Below are 20,715 nucleotides of genomic sequence, written 5' to 3'. Positions count from 1 at the left end.
CCCAATTGGCCATTATCTTTTATAACATCATTCTTAAAAATGTAAAACAAAGTATGAAGAAATATATGAAGAAACATCTAACTTGAAGTACATACTAAGGTTTCTAGTGAGATGAATAAAAACAAAACCAACTAAATTCACCAATGTGAAAGCTTGCAAAATTTCAGAAAACCAGGAATAATGAGAATGTTATGACTGCTTCCAGAAATAAAAATGCAGTTAAATGGCACAGGAATGGATCTCATAATTTCCTTTTTTACTTCTTATTCTCAGTACCAGACTTTATTCTTTTTCTTTTTTATTATTTTATTGTTTAAAGTATTACAAAGAGTAGTACATATGTCTCCCTTTTTCCCCCAGAGACTTTAAATGCTTTCAAAATATGGAGGTAGCCAAAGCCGGTTTGGCTCAGTGGATAGAGCGTCGCCCTACGGACTGAAAGGTCCCAGGTTCGATTCAGGTCAAGGGCATGTACCTGGGTAGCGGGCACATCCCCAGTGGGAGATGTGCAGGAGGCAGTTGATTGATGTTTCTCTCTCATCGATGTTTCTAACTCTCTATCTCTCTCCCCTCCTCTCTGTAAAAAATCAATAAAATATATTTAAAAAAAATTCAAAATATGGAGGTAAAACAATAGACATTTTTATACCTCACAAAACTATCAATTAAATGAAAGTTAAGTAGAATTAAACAAAAATGGTTATTTCTGATATAATAATTAGATCACTTTTAACTCTAAATAACTAAAAACCAATAAAAACTATAATAATAATAATAATAATAATAATATTACCTAATAATAGACAAACATTTCTCCTTATGCTCACCAGCCAATCAGGAGAGTATGCAAATTAACCCAACAAATATGGCGGTTAATTTGCATTCGTAGGTGCGAAGTTGTGGAGCGAAAACTGAAGGCTCTGGCTGGAGCAGCAAAGACTGAAGGCTCCGGCTGGAGCAGCAAAGACCTGGGTCCCTGGTGCCGGAGGAAAACCGGTGCCGGCAGCCAGGGAAAGGGAAGGCCTATTGCTTGAATCTCTTCATGCAACAGGCCTACTAACTAATAATAGGGTAATAATAGGGTGGTATTCTTTACTCATCTGTGTGATAGTTTAGGGGTATAGTTAGTTGTAGTCCCAATGCCATCTATAGTTTATTCTTTCCATCTTTTAGTCCACACTTCCACATATTGACTCAGGTCTATCTCTCTTCTTTTAACTGCAGTGAATGCAATAGATCCGAATACATATTCTTAGCCTTACGTTCATGGGAGAAAAGAGAGATTCTTTCTCACACAAAATAATAAACAATAGTATCGGGCCTGACAACTCTTTTTGGCCAAAACTTGTTACTCAAACAAAACTGGAATGTAAGGAATTAGCTGGAGTACATGGCTTAAAATACACAGAATCCAGCTCTTGTTATGAAGGTCAATCCTAATGAAATCACATTACCTGAGAGAGGGATAAGCTGATTCTCCCCAAATATATCCGGTATAGAGCAAGGGAGGAGAATGGACATTGAGAGAACAACAAATGCCAATGTCCACTACATGTAAGGAATCAGAAAGAGTTGATCCTTTTGAAAAACAAATGGCTGAATGAAAATCTCAGGATTTACAATCTGGAGGGCAGCTGGATCAGTCTGGAGCTGGGAGAGAGAACATTCAGATTAGAAATCATCAGGAAAAAAAGGATAGTTCCATTAAAACACCAGCTAGGCCAAAATTTTTTTAAAAACATTTTATCATAGAGGGGAAAATAAGAATAAAAAGTCCGAAACTCCACTGAAAAATCAAAACTGATAAGTGAAAGAAATATAATCAGGATACAGTCTGACTTTGCAGTGTACACTATTTACGTGATCATATTTTGTAAACACTAAATATTCATTTTTTACATAAGTACATATACTACATATCTCATTAAAGGATGAAGCAAGGAGGAAGTGTGGGATAAAAGATAGTTAGACCTAACAAGAAGTAAATGACTGTCTAAATTTGAGAACTCTAGATATAGCAGTCTAAGTAACTTTAGCTTTTTATTTAGGTAGTAACAATCATATCTCTAAAGTACGAAAAAATCTATAGCCTTGGAGGGAAAGAGGCAAAGAAAAAAATGAAGATGAAGTGGTTGTTTTCCATTAAAACTCTGTCAGGATTATTTCACTTTTATCTATGTTTATGTATTATTTGGGCAAAATTAACTTTATTTTTAAAAAATAAGCTCAAGGCACCTCTGTTGGCCCAATGTCAATTTCAGAACCACACAGTCTTTCAAGTTAAGAATTGTCAAGTTTACAGTAATGAGTAAGTTTTTGTTTTGCCTCATATTTGCTTTTCTAAACAAATTATGGCCAAGAAATAATTTGGAAAGAAAATAGCCCTTTTTCTTCTTGCATCCCATTTATGTTGAGTTCTTACCATGGGTTGGTATTTTCACTGGTCCAAAGTTTGTACAGTTCAAGTTTTGATGTAATTAATGGATCAACAATTGAATATAGAAAATGGAATGGATGAATGAGGGTCTGAGCCATCATATCTCTGCAGTCCATGCTAGGCTTTCTCTATTGTCTATGCAATAAAACATTGTCTTAGGAGTCACCTTACCAGAAGATATTGTAAATTGCCTTTAGGTAATAGTGGCAGAGAAAATAAAACAAAATCAATCAAAATTAATTTATCTGCTCCTCTTCATTTCTCTACAGTTGAAATACATCTTAAATGAACAAATCCAACAACTTGGAATGAGAAAATAGAGACATATTATGTAAAAAAAAAAAAAAAAAAAAAGGAGCATACAGCTTGAGAGTGAATATAAAGTAAGGGGAGAGGGAGGGAGAGTCTTACAGCTTGCTTCCATCCCACCTATGTTTCTCATGCACATACCTACGTGAATACCACGAGCCTGTTTTAGTCCTGACATGTGGGCTCCATCTCCTTCTCCTCCACCTGCTCTGTTTCCCCAGGCACCTGGTTCCTCTCCCAGGAAGTCCTGTAGCACACAACCTGTGGAAATAACCATTCAAGACAATATTTTGCTATTTGAGAATTCTTGAAACTGATTTAGGAAAATGGGGATGGGATGAAGGATACTCTGGTGTTACTATCTGCAAATTATGCATTTGATGTGTTTTTTTTCCTAATACCTAATCCTTTTCTCTGTGCATGCCATGGGATCCTTCTTCAAGGCACCCATAGTCCTAAAATATTTTTTCATCATGAATGTTGAATTTCAATACAGACCAATCTAAACACAATTTTAAAAGCTGTATAATCAGAATCTAAATTTTAGTATGTGTTGTGGAAAATTGTTGTGTATTTTATTGAACAATAGAATAACTAAATAAAAGTAGTATAGATTACTGAAAATTCTGGAGGTCACATCAACAGTCCAATTATTTCACCAACCAGTTTCTTTCAGTCTTTCTATCCTGCCACTTTCAGTATGTTGATGTTAGCTTAGCTTGTCCCCTTGTGGCCATGGATCCATCTCTTTACACATCCCCAGGAAATAAATCTTCATAAAAAGTTCTATGAAAGTATTTATAATTGCTGCGGGTTTGTCCTTAGCCTTATGTATTTTTTTTTTTAAAAAAGGATTACATATCTTATTGCTCAATATTGAGTTTTCCTAAAAAAAGAACATATTTATCAATAACCAAATAAGACATAGAGAAGATGCTTTATCGCTTATAATAGGCAAGTAATACAAATTCTTTCCTACTTATCTAAGAAATATTTTGGTTAATTCAATTTTCCAAAGTTATGTTTTCCTCCTAAAATAATTCTAAATGGCAATTCTAGTAATTGATTGCCTTAAAAGATGAACGTCATCTCTAAGTCTTACATTTTATTACCATGTCAATACTGTTTATTTATTTAACCAGTAATTCATTCACACAGTAATGCAGTGATTTATTTACTCAATTAAACAAGCAATAACATAGTGGAGAAGCAAGATGGTCTAATGTTTAAATACACAAATTGTGCTGCAAAACTGCCTGTGTTTGAATCCACTCCTTGGTATATCATTCATTCAATCTCATTGGGCCCAAGTTTTCTATCTGGAAAAAGGGATTAAATGCACATGCCTCATAGTGTTATCATTTTTATATGAGTTCACATACACAAACTTCTTAGAAGAGTCTATGGCTCCTAATAATTACTAAGTAATTATTCAATGAAAATAAGCAAATAAATATACACTACTGAAGGCAAAGATGTACTATTGAACTGTTTTTATATGATTAAAAAGCACAGGCATCAAAAGCAAAAATAGATAAGTGGGGCTACATCCAACTAAAAAGCTTCTGCACAGCAAAGAAAACAATCAACAGAGCAAAAAGGTAAACTTATGGAACGGGAAAAAATATTTTCAAACCATATATTCAAAATATATAAGGAAATCATACAACTCAAATTGCAAAGATAAATAATCATCTGATTAAAAATGGGCAAAACACTTGAATAATATTTTTTTCAAAGCAGTCATAAAAATGACCACAGATATGTGAAAAAATGTTCAACATCACTGATTATCAGGATAATGTAAACCAAAATGAGATATCACCTCATACCTTTTAGGATGGGCATTATGAAAAAGCAAACAAACCAGCAAATAAGTGTTGATGAGGGGGTGTGGAGAAATTAAAATTTTTATATATTATTATTGGGAATGTATAATGGTTCAACCTTTATGGAAAAGAGTGTGGAGTTTCCTCAAAAAAATTAAAAATTGAACTATCATATGATCCAACAATCCCACTTTTGGGTATAAATCCCTAAAAAAAAATAAATCAAGATCTCGAAGAGATACCTGTACCACCATGGTCATTGCAGCATCATTCACAATAGCTAATGTCCATCAGTGGATGAATGGATAAAGAAAATGTAGTTTAGACATTCAATGGAATATTAATCCACCTTTAAAAAACATAAATCCTGCCATATGTGACAACATATGTGGATCTTGAGTTTCCTAAAGGATTTCTTTATGCTACTGAAATAAACCAGTCAGAGAAAAACTAACACTACATAAATCAATTTACATGAGGAATCTAAAGTAGTTAACCTTATAGAAGCAGATGGAATTCTGGTTGCCAGGGACTAGGGAGGGAGGAGGTGGAAATGGAGAGATGTTGGTCATTGATATATAGGGTATACAGTTTCCTTTTTACTTGTCTTTGAAAAAATTATTTATTAAATTTATTGGGGTGACATTGTTCAATATGAACATAAAGGTTTCAGATGAGGGTTTCTATGTTACAAGATCTGTATATTGTACCATGTGCCCACCACCCAAAGGTATATAGTTTTGATCATGCAAGATGAAAAAGTCCTAGAGACTTACTCTACAACCATGTGCCTATAATGACAATATAGTACTATACACTTAAAACTCAACGAGGGTAGATTTCATGTTATGAAAAAAATAATCGGCTCAATCAATTAAAACCCAGAGAAATTGGGTTTGTTTGAGGTGATTATATCCTACAATGCAACTATTGTCTGATGACCTGCACTTTCCATTTTCAACTTCTATTCCTAATAGGACATATCATAAAGTTTTGGCTATGTGCTGCCCTGCCTGCTCTCCAATCTGGCTGGAACAATATTTCATCAGACAAAATTACTTTAAATTGTATTACTATATCAATTAGGACCCCTTTTCTGTGCAAATGACAACAAAGTGATGCAAACTGACTTTTGCAAAACTGGACTTTATTGGCTCATAAAATGGAAAGACCCAGGAGTAGTATTTTAGACAAAGTTTCATCCAGAAGCTCAAATTATTTGGAATCATTTGTTTCTGTTCTGCTTTTCTCTCCATTGGCTGTTTTCTGAGGCTCCTGGCCATCCCCCACTCACACCTTTCTCTCTGGCAGCTCTCCTATCCTGAAAGCACGCATGCTTCTTTCCCAGCTCATCTGTATTGTCTAAAATATAGATATATAGCATATTAGCATAAAATGTTATTGCTGAATAGTCCATTGGGTTCAATAAAACTCAACAGACCATTTAGCCATATCCGTAGAGCCCTAAAGTAAACATTGACTTGGTTCCTCTTATACACAGATCCCTGCATCAATGGACTCTATCTGAATATTTGACAGAAACAGTATCATTATATTTAGTTGCTAGATTTGGTCACATATTCATTCCTGACCAGCCACTTTGGCCGTAGAATTTGATGTATTATTTGGCTGACCATAAATCACTTTGAACCTTTGGAGGCCGGAGTGGAACAATATATTTTTATACTTTATATTGTTTAAGCAAAGTGCAGACTTGTTAGATTTTAATAATCCTTTTAAAATCTTTCATTTCCTGTCTCCCAATTCTGCTTGCAGTGATGGGCTTTCATTTCACTCTCAGCATTCCAGAGGAGTAGACTTTCTGTTCAAGCTCCTCTATCCATATGTATGCAGTTATGAATCTTGAGTTGTATGCCAAAAATAAAAGAATATGAGTCAAAGGTATATACCAAGAATAAATTATAAAAATTCTTATTACTAAGGGTAACAAGAATAATGTGTTCCATCTTTAGAATAATATATTTTCTAAGGAAAGACAAACCCTCCACTTCAAAAAGATGGATACATGAAAGTAAATGCTAGATAGTTAAAAATAAGGCACTGAATTCCAACATATGAATATTCATTTTTCCTTGTGTATCTGTCATCTACCTATAAGGTCTATTTTAATTTATTGAATGTGTTTTTTTTTTATTTGGGGGGTCATCATTTAACTTCCATTTTTTTAAAAAGAATCTATATATATTATTAGTATTGCTGCCTAATAAAATTGGCCTTAGTTATGCAAAGCATATCCTATGGCTGTGTGAGAAGCGTGATTTTAGTTCAGCACACAGGAACTTCATGAATCAATCTGACCTTCTTCTTGCACCCCCTGCAAATCTACTCTCTGTTTATTCAATACAGAGTCTTCTTGAAAAGGAAAACAAAAATTCGAAGAGAAGAGGCATTATGTAAGAGCTCCGTTCTTCCCTGGAGGGCTTTGTCATTTAAAAAGTAATTTGGGAGAAACTCCATAATTAAGCAAACAAAAGAAGATAAATGTTTCCTCACTAAGATAATTGTCATGACCACAAATTTGCACGAATAATATATTTGGCATTAATTTGACTGTCCCCCAGAGAATTCAGTCAAATTAATATTTCTCATTTTTAGAGTAACCATATAAATGTCATGACAAATGCCTCATTCAAATTTAGAAATAAACTTGTGGAGTATATGGAGCCAACTGGGTATAAATCTAATAGGCTATGTCCTTAGTGCACACAAACATGTCTAGCTCTGTGTTCTTATCTATGAACTCAGTCTAACCCTCAAGTTCTAATATTTGCTCAAATACAGGAAAACAATCACTTTCTGAATTAAAGATGATATAATCACTTATGATTTAGAAATCAGTTCTCCACCTTCCTCTGCTGATTCTAGACCAATACCTATGTTCAAGGATCAGCATGGCCCCATTGGGGAAATCCAATTACTATTTTGGAAGGAAGAGAATTATTAGCAGTCCTGGGGAATCCATGAGCAATAGCCAGGCTGGAGACAAAATATAAACATGAGTAAGCAATTTTGACATGGGGGATCTTTCCTGTGACTCAAGATTTAATGATTTGACAAAGTCACCTGAAGCAAACAAAAGGAAACCACTCATAATAAACCACTGATAAACTGAACGTCTCCGGGAAGTCTCAAGAAAATAATGGCTTACAATGAATCATATGGATACTGCTATTAAGGGCAAGTGACACCCTCTGGATCCATCCTCAGATTCTGCTAATAATCTCTTTGTCTCAGAACAGAGACAGGACTTTCCAGTTAAGCCACATGGAGACTTGAACCTAGTAATTGGTCTAGAACCAATGAAGAGAGAGGAGATCAGAACTTGACAAATGTCTTCCTGTATGACATTTGCTTTGAAGTAGGGAATTCCAGTGTTGAGGCAAGGAGGCTGCTCTTCTCTAGCAAGTGCATCTGAGACCCTCATGATAGTCCAGAGGGAAAAGGGGAATATGAGTGTCCAACATTCTCAAGCACAGTCACCACAGGTCTCTCTGTCACAGGTCTCAGGGTTCCACTTCCCTATGCAGCTTGACTCCAATAGAGAGAGAAGGAAGACAGTATATTTCAGGGCACCTTGTTCCAACTATTTTCTATCCCAATCTTTCACAGGCAAAAGCCTTAGCAGTTAGGATTTTAAACAATCTGGGTATACCACCATTCCATTCTCCCTATCCATGGAGTTCTTGTTATCATAGGGTAATTGATTGATGCAAACCCAGAATCCTATCATCCTAAGGATCTGCATCCCAGGAACACTTTGGGATCAACCCATGGGTTTCCTTTGCTTGTCCTCAGAAAACAAAACAAAACCCCTCGGAGAAGAGTCAGAATATGTTGTTATTTCATTTTTTTTCCAGGAAATACTGGGAGCTGTGACTAGAAAGGATAGACAGCCAGGCAAATGTGCTACTAATAAGCCACCTCTGAGGGCAATTAGTTCTGGATCCTTCTGGGAGGCCTGGGAGCCTGGGTAAAGCATCCACTTGGGATTGCACTACAGGCTATGTGAGGGGCCAACTCCCAGTGATAACTGTTTGAAGATTATTTGCACTTTTCCTGGTATGAGCCTACTCAGAGCTGCACCCCAGCCAGAGAAAGGACAGAGAGAAACATTTGCAGGTGCTGGCAGTGGAGATAAGGCCAGTGTTCACGGACAGGGTAAGGCCCGAGAGGGTGATGACAGGACACCCCACCAGAGTTCAGCATTCGGGTTTTCTGGTTTTGATGCCAAACTTCTAGTAGTTTCATGACATGAGATTCACAGCTTTTCCTATCTCTCTGTGTTCTTTTTTAATTTTCTGGAACACCTTGTATAAAACATGGATTCTCAAGTTCTTAGAAGATCTAGGATTCCACCAGTTATTATGTTACAAAGAAAGGGAGGGACCTTGTAGATGTCATTGCACTTCTTTTGACCTGAATTTCTTTGTTTTTAAAATGAGAAGGTGGGCTCTGATAAAGAATTGCTAACTCAAATGCATATAGAGGTGAGGCAAAGAAGCCCCAGTAATGCTCTAAATGGTCAAAACCAGAGTCATACAAGCGTGGACTGAGATGTGAAACTGTTAGTGTAAAGTGTGTGGACTCGTCCTACCAAGCTTCTGGGAGTAGCTGAGATGGGTGGAGACTATAGTGAATTGTCAATTGTTTAAGGGGTTAAAAAAGGTGGCTGACATTTGGGAATGTTGGTTAACTGTGGTTTTTAAGTGAAGCAAGCATTATCCAGAATTGGACTTAAGAAAATGCATTATCCCAAAGCATCAGCTTATCACCTTTGGATTAAAAGACTCTGTTGTGCTTTTCAATCATGAATTAAAATGATTTTAACCTTGTCATCTTTGATTTTACCTCAAATATCACTCAGTTCTCATACCCTGACCTGGTGAGAATGTCTAGTTCTTGTGATACAAAATCATGTCTTCTATACTTTAATCTTCAAACAAAACCTAAAAACAAACAAACAAAAACCCACCTTTTAAATAAAATCTTCCAATTTATATACTATGCATATAAAACAATTTCCCCCTCATTACTTACCTGTCTGCTTTCTGGACAAATGCCAACTCTGCTCAAAGGATTGTTTTAGGACAGCTTTCAGAATGGCCCTTGGAATGCTATTGCTTTATGTCATTCCAACCATCTTTTTAAAAATCCTTTTCACTCCATTAGAAAGCATCAATTTTGAAAGGATGCAATTGTGACAGGAGTCATGTATTATGCATAACCCACTAATAACTATAATAAATCCTTTTATTTCCCAGAGAAATGTATTGAAAAATTAACTGTGTATGTCAATTTGAAAACTATTTTGAAGACTATTTATGTTAAATGATACATTTACTAAAAAGCATTGATGACATTTCCCCTTGATTTTTAAAATATCACAACCATAACTGCTTGGCAAAAATTTTGCCGCAGTGTCACTTCTTTCTGAAACGCTAAATTTTTTTGTAACTTGGTTTGCCCTAAAACTGAAGGAAATGGCAAAAGGAAATAAAAACATTTGGGACATTTCCTTATACATGATGAGTATAAGGAAGAATGGACAGTCAAAGGAAGGAGATTGACAAATAGATTTGCTATTCTTTAAAAAAGCAGTATTTTCATTCAACATTTATTTTTCTGAGGCAAAGTGTGTTTCTCTCTTCAGAATTATTTCATGAGTCAGATATAAGTCCCGCCTACCTTAGCATTCAGGGTTAGTTACAACTAGCAAATCTTGGATTTTATTACTTTATAAACATCACATAACACCCAATAAATCATGATCCTATATAATGAAAGTGTAATATGCAAATTGATCGAACAGCTGAAGGACTGGTTGCTATGATGCGCACTGACCACCAGGGGGAAGACGCTCAATGCAGGAGCTGCCCCCTGGTGGTCAGTGTGTTCCCACAGGTGGAGGCCCACTCAGCCAGAAGCTAGGCTCAAGGCTGGCAAGCACAACAGTGGTGGCAGGAGCCTCTCCCACCTCCACTACAGGCAGGTGGTAAGGAGTGAGGGATCTCAGACTGCGAGAGCCTTAGACTGTGAGAGCCCTAGATTGTGAGAGGGATGTCTGACTGCCAGCTTAGGCCTGATCCCCCCCCTAAGCCAGCAGGCAGACATCCCCCAATGGGTCCCAGATGCAAGAGGGCACAGGCTGGGCTGAGGGCCTCTAGTAATCTTATAATATGCCCTAAAGAGAAAAAGTAAGTAAATTTAAGGAATGCTTTGCATTTATGTAATTTAGGATAAAATTTTAAATCTAACCTATTGGTAACATTCATATATTGGATTTAGCAATTTTAAGTAAAGTTTTTGTTTGAGTCAATTAATGGATGTTTTGAAATAGAATATATAGATTCATTCTTCAGCTTCACTTATATTTTTCAAATATGGTTAAATCCATTTTTCATCTAGGGATGGAAACTTGTTTTCTCCCCAAATAGTCAGTCCAAAGGCAGCCCCTTCAGAGAGCAATTCCCTTTCTGTCTCAGGGTATATCTTTATAAATGTTCCTACGTGCCTATTTACCGAGTGCTAGCTATTACTTAGGCTGGTGGTTATAAAAACATATTGATGTTATTTTTATAAACCACTGTCAGTTAAATATTAGACAGAAGGAAAATAAAGTCTTTCTAAAATTTTAGCAGAGATCAGTGCAAATTAGTTGCATTCCCCTGGCATTTCTCCAAACAGAGAAAAGAATTCGTAGTTCCTGGAGCACAAATGTCATTTAATATGAAGCAGCACAGACAGTAACTATGGATCTGCATGTCCTGGTGGAAAATGGTAGAAGAGACTAGTGCTATGATAGTTCTTGCCCACAAGAGGCTAATATTCTCATGGCTATCTAACAATACAATAGCATGTTCATTCTTCTCAGAAAACCAGGTGTTATTTCTGCAGTCATGTTCATAAGCAATCCTGTCTGGTTTTAATGTAAGGTTTCAAAGATTTTAACTCTTCTAGTTTATGAAGACTTTCTACTCTGTTGTGATGCATTCACAGATTGTGGACTGGAAATAAATGGCCACACCAATGTTACTTAAAACCAGTGGCCTATTACAAAATTGCAGATCATTTTAAAATCATTTCAGTATTTGCCAACAAATGATTTATCCCTAAATATATTTGATAAACTGTTATGACCTGTATATTGTTGAGTTCATAAAATACAAAACAGAACTTTACATCTCAAAATTAGGTAAATAACTGAAAACATATTTAGAATTTTTCAAGGAACTAATATAATATAGAATGTGTCAGAAGCATTATTTTCCTTCAGGTGTGTGTGTGTGTGTGTGTGTGTGTGTGTAACATAACCTCGTATAGCCACACAGAAATAACCTGGGAGAAGAGGCCAATGCTGCAGACCAATTAATAAGAGTCTCAGGAGACCGGGAACTGGATTATTTTCTTGAGGAAACTATGAGTGTGTAGACAAATACTACCTGCCCTGCATCAGAAGGGCAGTTTCCTGCACCAATTCTTTTTAAGGTTTTGGAAATCCTTCTTACCATCCATCCTTATGAGGTGCAAGCTTAAGGGAAACCAATGGCCCTTTCACTGTGTTTAAGAAGTGTCAGTTCTACTGTAACTTGTATAAGTAGTGTCTGTTTCGGTGCTGGCCTTGGAGAACCCTGATAAAGCACTTTCTTCTAGATAGTCTATTGGGCTTATTAAGGCTATCAGTTTATATGCTCTCCCATGCGAAATATCACATCCTGATATTTGACCATATGTGTGCTTAACCTTCCTTTGCAGAAGCTGAACTTTCCCATATGTTGATTTTTTCTCAGAAAGAAAGAAAAAAAAACACAGGTGTGGGCCCCCATTGGGGAGGTAGCATTACTCAGCAAGCGGTGCTTTAGAGCCTCAAAGTGTGAAGAAGGCAGTTTGCCAAGCTAGTAGGATGTGGTGGATGGTTGAAAGTATGTGTGTGTGTCTGTGTAGGAAAACAAATGGATTTTTTGAGGAAAATTTACAACCATAGCCTGGTAGGATTAGGGAAGCTGTGTAGAGTCTCAGTAGCTACCTGTCTTGGTCCCTTGGTGAGGGGACACAGTATCTGAGCGTGCCTCTGCCACAGACCACGGGATCCAGGACTGCACAGTCATAACCTCAGCCCTGAGCTTTGAGCAAATGTTCAATCCCATAGCCCCAGGCACCGCACAGGAAACCACTGGGTTCAAAAATCAAAGACACAGTATGTATGAGAGTTTAATTTCAACCACAGACATACTGGCCACTGGATTATGGGAGGAATGAGGACATGAACAAAAGGTGTGAACCCCATGCCTCTTCATCTTCTCCCTGGGATTTCCTTCCTGAGTTTCCCGGACCCCTCTCCATTCCCATTCAAGGACCACTTGTCTAGAAAAATTTCAGAAGCCTGCCACGTACAAGGCCAGGTAACAAAATATGTGTCATGGGAAACTGACCTGGACAAAGAGGAGGGAAGTGGTTAGACATACTTGAGTGGATGGATTTAGCAAAGGCCAAATTGCCATCCTATCTTCAAACTGCACTTGAGGAATGCAGTAATTTTCCTGAAGATAATTTTCAACGTCATCACTGTTTCATTGAAAGATGTTATCGGTTTTTTTATAAAGATGTATTTCAGGATGTGAAAAAAAATAATTACCAACCAATCCTAAAGATTTCAACATTACACCATCATTTCCCATCGTTGGCCATTTTTTTTCAAAGACTCTCCTCCCTCCCCCATTGGCGACCAGCATCCTTTGCCATCTCCCCAGCAGTACCACCACTCTTTGGCGTGTCTGCTTCTGTGCAGTTGGGGCATTTATTCCTCAACTCCTCTGCCCCCGGCCCCTCAATCCCTGAACTGGCAGGACAATCACACGTGGGTCACAGGAATCCTAGGGACCTTCTGCCCTGGGTCCTCTTACAAGTACACCCGTGGGCAGACACACTCGCGCGGGTTCTGAGACGCTCCTCTGGGTCGCGCCCCATCCATCAGCGCAGGAAGCTCTTTTCTGGAGCCTGGAGCTCCTCTCCCTGCGCAGGCTTCTGGGGGAGTTGGCTCTGCGGGTGCGCAGTCTCTCTGCCCCTCTGTTGTTCTCTCGCTCTAGTTCTCCACTGCATCCTGCCTGCCTGCCTATCCCCCTGTCATTAAAAGGAGGGACACACACACACACACACACACACACACACACACCACTTGCTGACTTTTCTGCGCCTTCAAGGACTTGCAGAAGATGCCTGGAATCAAGGAATCGAAATCTTGGTAGAAGGAGCCTGGAGGTTGCTTCTGGGGCGCGTGGATCCCCTTAGACTTGGGGTTCACCTCATTATCTTTCGACACCCTCTCCAAAAGCGTCGCTGAGGGGAAGTGAGGGCTGGGCAGCGGCGAGCACCCAGCACATCTGCGCGCGCTTTTGTGGGCGCCCCCCCTCCCCCTCGGCAGCAGCAGCAGCAGGTGCCTGAGCTGCGGGTCTGGCTCTGAGTGTCCTTCGGGCCCCTCAGGCGGCCCTTTCCTCTCTCCTGTGGCTTTGGAGGTGACCCCATCTCTCCACTTCCCACCTTGGTTCTTTCTATCCCATCCCTTCATCGCCACCATCCCCATCCTGGCTCTGATCCGGCGGCTGAGCCGGAGGCGCGTGGTCTGGGGCTGAGCACCCCTGGGTGCCGGGTTCGTGGGCCTGTGCGTGGCCCGGTCTGGCAGCCAGCGGGTCTGCGCTGCCCAGCCCGCAGCTGCAGGGAGGCGAGAGGGAGCCGGGTGGGGGAGCCGGGCTGCTGAGCCGGGAGGGACCCCCCGCCCCCCGCCCCCGCACGCCCGCGCACTCCCGCGACTCCGTCCTCTGTGGCCACCCTGTTTACGGCTCTTCCTATTCATTTGTTTGCATTTTAGGAGCCAGGGCTTTTCCGGGCTGTTTCCCAGGCAACTCCCCCTACCCCTGCCCACCCCCGAGTTTAACTCCCTGCGCGAGAGCCGGTCCCTGTTGGGTGGGTAGGAGGTAATGTGTGTGCCTTGGGGGTGTTCAATTCCTGGAGACGGTGGAGGCAGATAGAGAGAAGCCCGAGTCTTTGCATGAACAGTTTGGTGCGGGCGACCTCCGCGCCCAGCCAGGAGATAAACCGGGAAACTTTTCCGGCCAAGCTGGCGGCCGAGCGCCCCGCCGGCTTTCCCACCCCAACACCCGAGTCCGGGTCAAAGCCGTCACCCCCGAGGAATGTAAGGGGCGGGAGAGAGAGCGACGGCAACTTCCGAGCCTTAAAAAGTGAAAAATGAACCCCCAAAGGGGATTTTCACCTGGCGGCCCCTCCCCCTCGCTCGCCTTTTATCCGGCGCTAGGATCCAGCTGGGATTTGCTGGCTGCCTGCTGGCCCCCTTGGCCCGGGTGGCGAGTGACGGATCCCAGTCTGGTCCTCCTCCCCCCCATCCTCTTCCCTCCCCCAAGGATCCCTGAGGGTGTGCCGTCCTTGCCGCCGCCCCATTCCGCCATGCACCAGCCCGGGGGGCGCCGGCCGAGCTGCTCCGTTTCACCCCGGCCCGGGGCTGCCTGGAGGGTCGCGCAGCCCACGGCGATGACTAACGCTCCCACTTGGTAACTCTGCCATCTTCCTGCTCCTTCCCCGCCCTCCCCTCCCCGCCCCCTGACACCCCCGGGCCCCTCCGCCACCCTCCAGCCCCCCTCCCTGACGCCCACCACTCTCTCCTCCCGCAAGATCACAGAGCTGGTGCGCAGCCGGCGAGCCGATGACAGACCCTTTCCTCCTGCCTCCAATGCCTCAGCGGAAGATCCCCAAGGGCTGGACAGAGGAGGGCTGCCGGTCGTCCTCCCGGCGGGCGAGGCTGCCCCAACCTGCTGCTCGTGGTGGATGAGACGGGGGACTGAGCACCCCCTCCACCGCCGCCGCCACCGCCGCCGCCACCGCCGCCGCCACCTTCGCTGCCGTCGGTCCCCGGCCCCCGGCTCCGGGCGCTTCGGGCTCTCCGCCTGCGCCCACCGCCCGTGCCCTCCAGACAGTTGCGGCGGCGGCGATGATGCAAAGGAGGAGGGCGCTGCCGCCGGCGGCGCGGATGGTGGCGAGTGGCGCCCGGGTGTGATGCCAGCGTCATGGTGGGGATGCTGGCTTCGCAGCGGTGACGGCGAGAGCGAGCCAGGGCGGAGGACGCACGGATCCGGATTTTCTGCTGTGTGGGCTCGGCTCTCGTCCTGCCCCTCTCTCGCCCCCCCTTCATTGGGTCCTGGCTTTGCATATTTCACATCTCTCGACTCTGTCCTCTCCCCACCACTGGACGTCTTCCCGTCTCTAAATGGAATTAGTGGAGCTCGGAGCCTCTGGTGTAACGAACAGACATGATCTATGGACGCAGTGTGCTTCACAGTGAGTACCGCTCCCGCCGCGCGGGTCCCTCCCCGGTGGCCGCTGCTCCCGAGAACCCGCAGTCCCCGCGAGTGTGGGGCAGGTGTAAACTTTCTGTATTGCAGCAGAATACCACGGGGCGTGGGGGCAGCGCAATCAGTGGTAGCCGGCTGTCAGCATCCGCCAGGGAGAGCAGCCTTTCTGTGCGCAGGATCATCCGGGGGTGCGGATGGCGAGTAGTTTGGGGATGCGCACGTGCGGCAGCGGCTGGGGAGTGGGCCCGAGGAAAGGCGCAGGAGCAGACAGTTTGCGGGATGGGAGGGAACCTTCCTCCTTCCGGGGCTTCAGGAGCTCCGGGGCCCACATTCCCCCAGGACATAGTTTAGGGCACATCTGAACGCAGCACTGGAGCGGAGGGCAGAGGACCCTCAACTCTGGCCGGTGGACCGCTAGTGGGGTTTTAGGAGTGTGTGGTTTTAGGAGTGTGTGATCTGCGCGCAATGATAGGAGAGAAATTGGAGGAAAATAGCAGCAAAAGTCATCAAGTGAATAGCAAGATAAGAAACGTGTGCTGGAAATTTCACATTCTGAAGCAAGGATTAGAGAGTTAATCCCAGGCCACGCAGCTGAAAGGCCGGTTTGGCTGCTATGTTAGTAATAGTACCTGTTCCACAATGTGACTCCATCAAAACGGGAGAGACAGAGTAAACCGAACACCAAACGTATGTCCTGATACTGATGGCTGTGTACCCGTGTGCTTGTGTGTGTACAGACCCTGGCAAGTTAAAATAAGGTTTGTTCTATTTAAACACACACGATAACAACAACTCATGTTTTAGAATCGATGAGCCGGCTACAGTACAGTCATATAATTGATGCAATTCTCAAATACTAAAATCAAGGCCCAGACACTTTTTTTCTTGGAGTAATCGTTAAGCATATGATTTATAAGCTCCTGTAGTGAGTTAGGCGTAGGAAATCATTGTGAATTCTATCCTCCCTTTCCCAAACTCGTGTTAAATGGAAGCATTAGGGAGGTGTACCCCTAATGGAACTTAGAGCTTTTAGATAATTGAGCAGCAAAATGAAAATAAAGTAGGAGAGAAAAAATCGGGAATGATGAAGACTAGATTAGTTTAACACATTTCTAGTTTTAGGTTTTGTTGAAATGGTGAGTGAATCAAGAATGATAGAAGTGAACAGAAAGTTCAGGTTGTGAGGGTCTTTGTTAAGTGACAGATCGGAGTCTCTTTGAGACTGAAAAGCTGACTCAACAACATGCTTATAAGTAATCACCTTTGTGAAATTAATCATCTATCTCTGGAAAATCCTGAATATTAAAACAAAGTTATGGTTAGAAGAGATAAATTTTATAGCTTAGAGAATGCCGAGGATGGGCTTACTTGGTAGTACAGCACCTTTTTATGAGGAACGTTTTTATAGTCCTGCTTAAGGCTTCCAATCCACCATAATATATTTTTTCTCTGTTCCCCTCCCCCTTCCACCATAGGAAGGTGTTTATTTCTAAAACACAATAGCATTGGCAGTGTTAGCATCAGTCCTGGGGTCCCATTGCTTCTCACCCTTTCACCAGCTGCCAAGCTCTCTCCCTGTACAGGTCCTATCACAGCCCCTCATGAAGCACAGCTTAGAAGCAGTGTGGGTCTGATATCCTACTGGAATGGGACATGAGTAGGTTATTAATAATACTGCCTCTGAGTGTTGGAGCAGGCATTTGCCTGAGGGGCTTGGGTCTCATCCATTCTTAACTGGCACTTACTTCCTGAAGGGATTCCTAACTTTTCCTGATTTGTGCAATTTGAATCAGTGTGTGCAAGTTCTGAGTCAACTTGGAATAGTTAACAACAATAACATTAATCTGATTTGATATTTTATTGTTAAATTGTGTTGTGTTGGTACAGATCTCGATCATTTTGGTGTATATTAATATTATCTCTTTCTAATTTTCCTTTTCTGTTTCAGTTGTAGCAAGTTTAATCATCCTCCATTTGTCTGGGGCAACCAAAAAAGGAACAGGTACGTTTCTTTGGAAAACTGTGGGTGAGAGGCCTCTAATTATTTACATTTCCCCATCTCCCCCATATTCTTAATATTCCAGGATATATGACCATTTGTTAGTGTTTATAATTGATTGGTTTTCACTAAGACCACATTTAGAAATTAATTTACTAATGGATATTATAAGAATGTGTTTTCTATTTTTAGCTCTATAGAAATTTGGATGACGGCTCTTTTAAAAAATTTTTTTTTACAGAGAAGCAAGCCACCTCAGAAACACAGAAGTCAGTGCAGTGTGGAACTTGGACAAAACATGCAGACGGAGGTGTCTTTACCTCTCCCAACTACCCCAGCAAGTACCCCCCTGACCGAGAATGCATCTACATCATAGAAGGTGAGGAGCATATGGACAGTGTGCATGGACACATTACAGAAATTGGCTTTGGAGCCCCTGCACATGAATATCTCTCAGTTGATCAAATAACTAAAATCTGGAATTAAGCTAATGATTAAAATCGGTAGTAATGGGTTAAGAACAAGTAAATTCTCAGAATCACAAACACATCAACAACTTATTTGGCATTTGATTTAATTGATTTGGAATTCTAAATTAATAGAATGGATGCAAAGTTGGCTTAATATTACCTAATGTATCACAATTCGGGAAACTAGTATTTTACTAGTTTAACAAGTATGACAAAAACCTGTACATGTGTTATTTTTCTCTTATCTAATATGAAACACACAAAAAACATGAATGTCAGAAATAAATCTCTAATCACATTTTCCAAACATTAGTCTGAACAGCAGTTGCCTTAGTTTGTACTAACAGGCAACATTATCATACTTTAACACCAAAGTCAAGATTCCAAGTTGTGATGCCTCCTTTCATCATTTTTTTTCCCAGCTGGAAACATAAATAGTGCTGAAAAAGATATTTAATTCTCTTTGAACATTTTATTATCATTACCCAAGTAGATATCTTCATATTAAGTATAATTTTTAGAAATATAGATGAACATTTTACCTAGTGATTGGTTTTAATATGTGTTGGTAAGTAATAACCCAAAACTTGCAACCTCTTTCCCAACCCGAAACAGACAGAGAGACAACAGAGCTTAATGAAAATATATGTATGCTCAGTATTTACTTATACCAGTAAACAAGAGACACATTTATTTGATTTATCTTTTAAAGAAAAAGTCTTTATATTTAACTGATTTCACTTTAGAAATGAGTCTTTTTCTTTCTGTAATTTTTGGGCCAAGGTCTTTTCTCTCTTCTTGTTGTACTTGAGGTTGAACTTTTAGCAGAGATGCACCTCTCTATTAGAAGGAGAAAGAATAAGCTGAGAACACTGAGTTCTGGCATGGTTTCTTTCTCCTGTGGATAATAGAAAAGGAGGTTGAAATATGGAAATTCTGGGTTAAAATTAGTTCTTTTTATTAAGTTAATGTCACATATCTATTATGTAGATATATATTAGGAACGTTAAAATCACATAGTAGATTAAAGCATTTAGTTCTAGGAAGTAGGTATGTTGGTTGTGCCTATTTTACAGATAAGTAAACTGAGGTTTAAATTCATGTAATTTGTGTTTTCAAGCAACAATATTTTAACTTTCAAATTATTAAAAATAATAAAATTAACTAGTTTTCTCATTTAAATAATTAATTCAGAAGCAAATCCTTGCATGTTAATGAGCTTTCATGTTTATCATTATTTAGAATTAAAAAGCATTGCTAACATTTGATTTTAATATCATGCGCATATTTGCATTCATTCATAGTGACAGGAAGGACAAATCATAAAGTTGGTAATAAGAATCTTCTGTTACTATTAGTCATATTTCTATAGCCTTTTTGAAATACTTCATACTAGTCATTTTTATTCATACATTTATTTAACAAATATTTCCTGCAACAACTACCAAGAAACAACCATTCTTCTAGGTACAGTTTAGAGGGTGCCAAACAACACAGGCATGACCCTTGATTTGTGGACATTATTACATGGTCTAGGGACTATGCTACTTTCAGGAAAGTTCCCAACTAGCATAGTGTGTGGAATAGGGAAGGAAGAGAAGGCTACAGGGAGGAGGAGATCTTCAGGCTCCTTTTTGAAGAACATGTAGGAAATGATCATTCTCTCTATGGAATGAAGCTGAGGTAAGGTGTGCTCAGGACCCACATGTAGCGTCATCAGCTTCTGCAGTGGGTGAGGACAGGAACCAGCAAGGAAGCTGTCTCAGATACAGGAGAACTTGGGATTCCCCAAGTTTCCCAAAGTTTGAATTATAGACAATGGAGGTACTGCTGAAATAATTTAGAGAATTAAAAAGATGAGATTTTGATGAGATGACTAAAGGAAAAGAATGTTAACTTGAAACTCATTGTGAAAGAACAAGTAAACTTGAATCATAGTAAAAGCCTGAACTACAGAAGTGACGATGGTGATGGACCAAAGGAAGGAATGAGTGTATTTAGGAAACTGAACCATGAATGACTGGCTATGAGAATGAGAGAATAGGCGACCCCAGGACCATCCTCAAGTTTTTGACTTGGTCACTTCTTAGATGTAATTGTTGCACCAGACAAGGACTATAGGTAGAGAGAGAGTGTGTTTAAAGGAAAAATAATGTGGTCAATTTTGGTGTTTATGAAGATGTCTCATAAGAGATTGGATATATGGATCTTTAACTGAGTGGAGGGTTCTGGGCTGAAAATATATATTTATAGGTCATGAATATAGAAATTGTTAAGGATATAGAGATTGCTG

General features: G+C 40.7%; 1 protein-coding gene and 1 long non-coding RNA gene across 6 annotated transcripts in view; one reads left to right on the top strand and one right to left on the bottom strand.

The window, feature by feature from the left end:
• Positions 1–409: 409 nt before the first annotated feature.
• LOC139013945 (uncharacterized) lies at positions 410–15,434 on the bottom strand. Its single transcript, XR_011472168.1, has 4 exons — positions 15,317–15,434; positions 2,888–3,007; positions 1,455–1,650; positions 410–577 (listed from the first exon to the last, which is right to left on the bottom strand). It is a non-coding gene; the product is annotated as an uncharacterized lncRNA (long non-coding RNA).
• NETO1 (neuropilin and tolloid like 1) overlaps positions 15,223–20,715 on the top strand; it is a 99,835-nt gene continuing 94,342 nt past the window's right edge. For 4 of the 5 annotated variants that reach the window (XM_070420458.1, XM_070420459.1, XM_070420457.1 and 1 more), the window contains exons 1-3: positions 15,228–15,939; positions 17,902–17,955; positions 18,194–18,331. In XM_070420458.1, coding sequence (XP_070276559.1) covers positions 15,912–15,939; positions 17,902–17,955; positions 18,194–18,331 — 220 coding nt within the window. In that variant the 5' untranslated portion in view covers positions 15,228–15,911. Of the gene's footprint in view, positions 15,940–17,901; positions 17,956–18,193; positions 18,332–20,715 lie in introns of all 5 variants that reach the window. The other variant, XM_070420461.1, reaches the window with a different exon arrangement.

Source organism: Myotis yumanensis, unplaced genomic scaffold (genome assembly GCF_028538775.1).
Source record: "Myotis yumanensis isolate MYYU_CA2020_CCGP unplaced genomic scaffold, mMyoYum1.0.hap1 SCAF_7, whole genome shotgun sequence".
Taxonomy (NCBI): domain Eukaryota; kingdom Metazoa; phylum Chordata; class Mammalia; order Chiroptera; family Vespertilionidae; genus Myotis; species Myotis yumanensis.
This window is presented reverse-complemented; position numbering and strand designations above follow the sequence as displayed.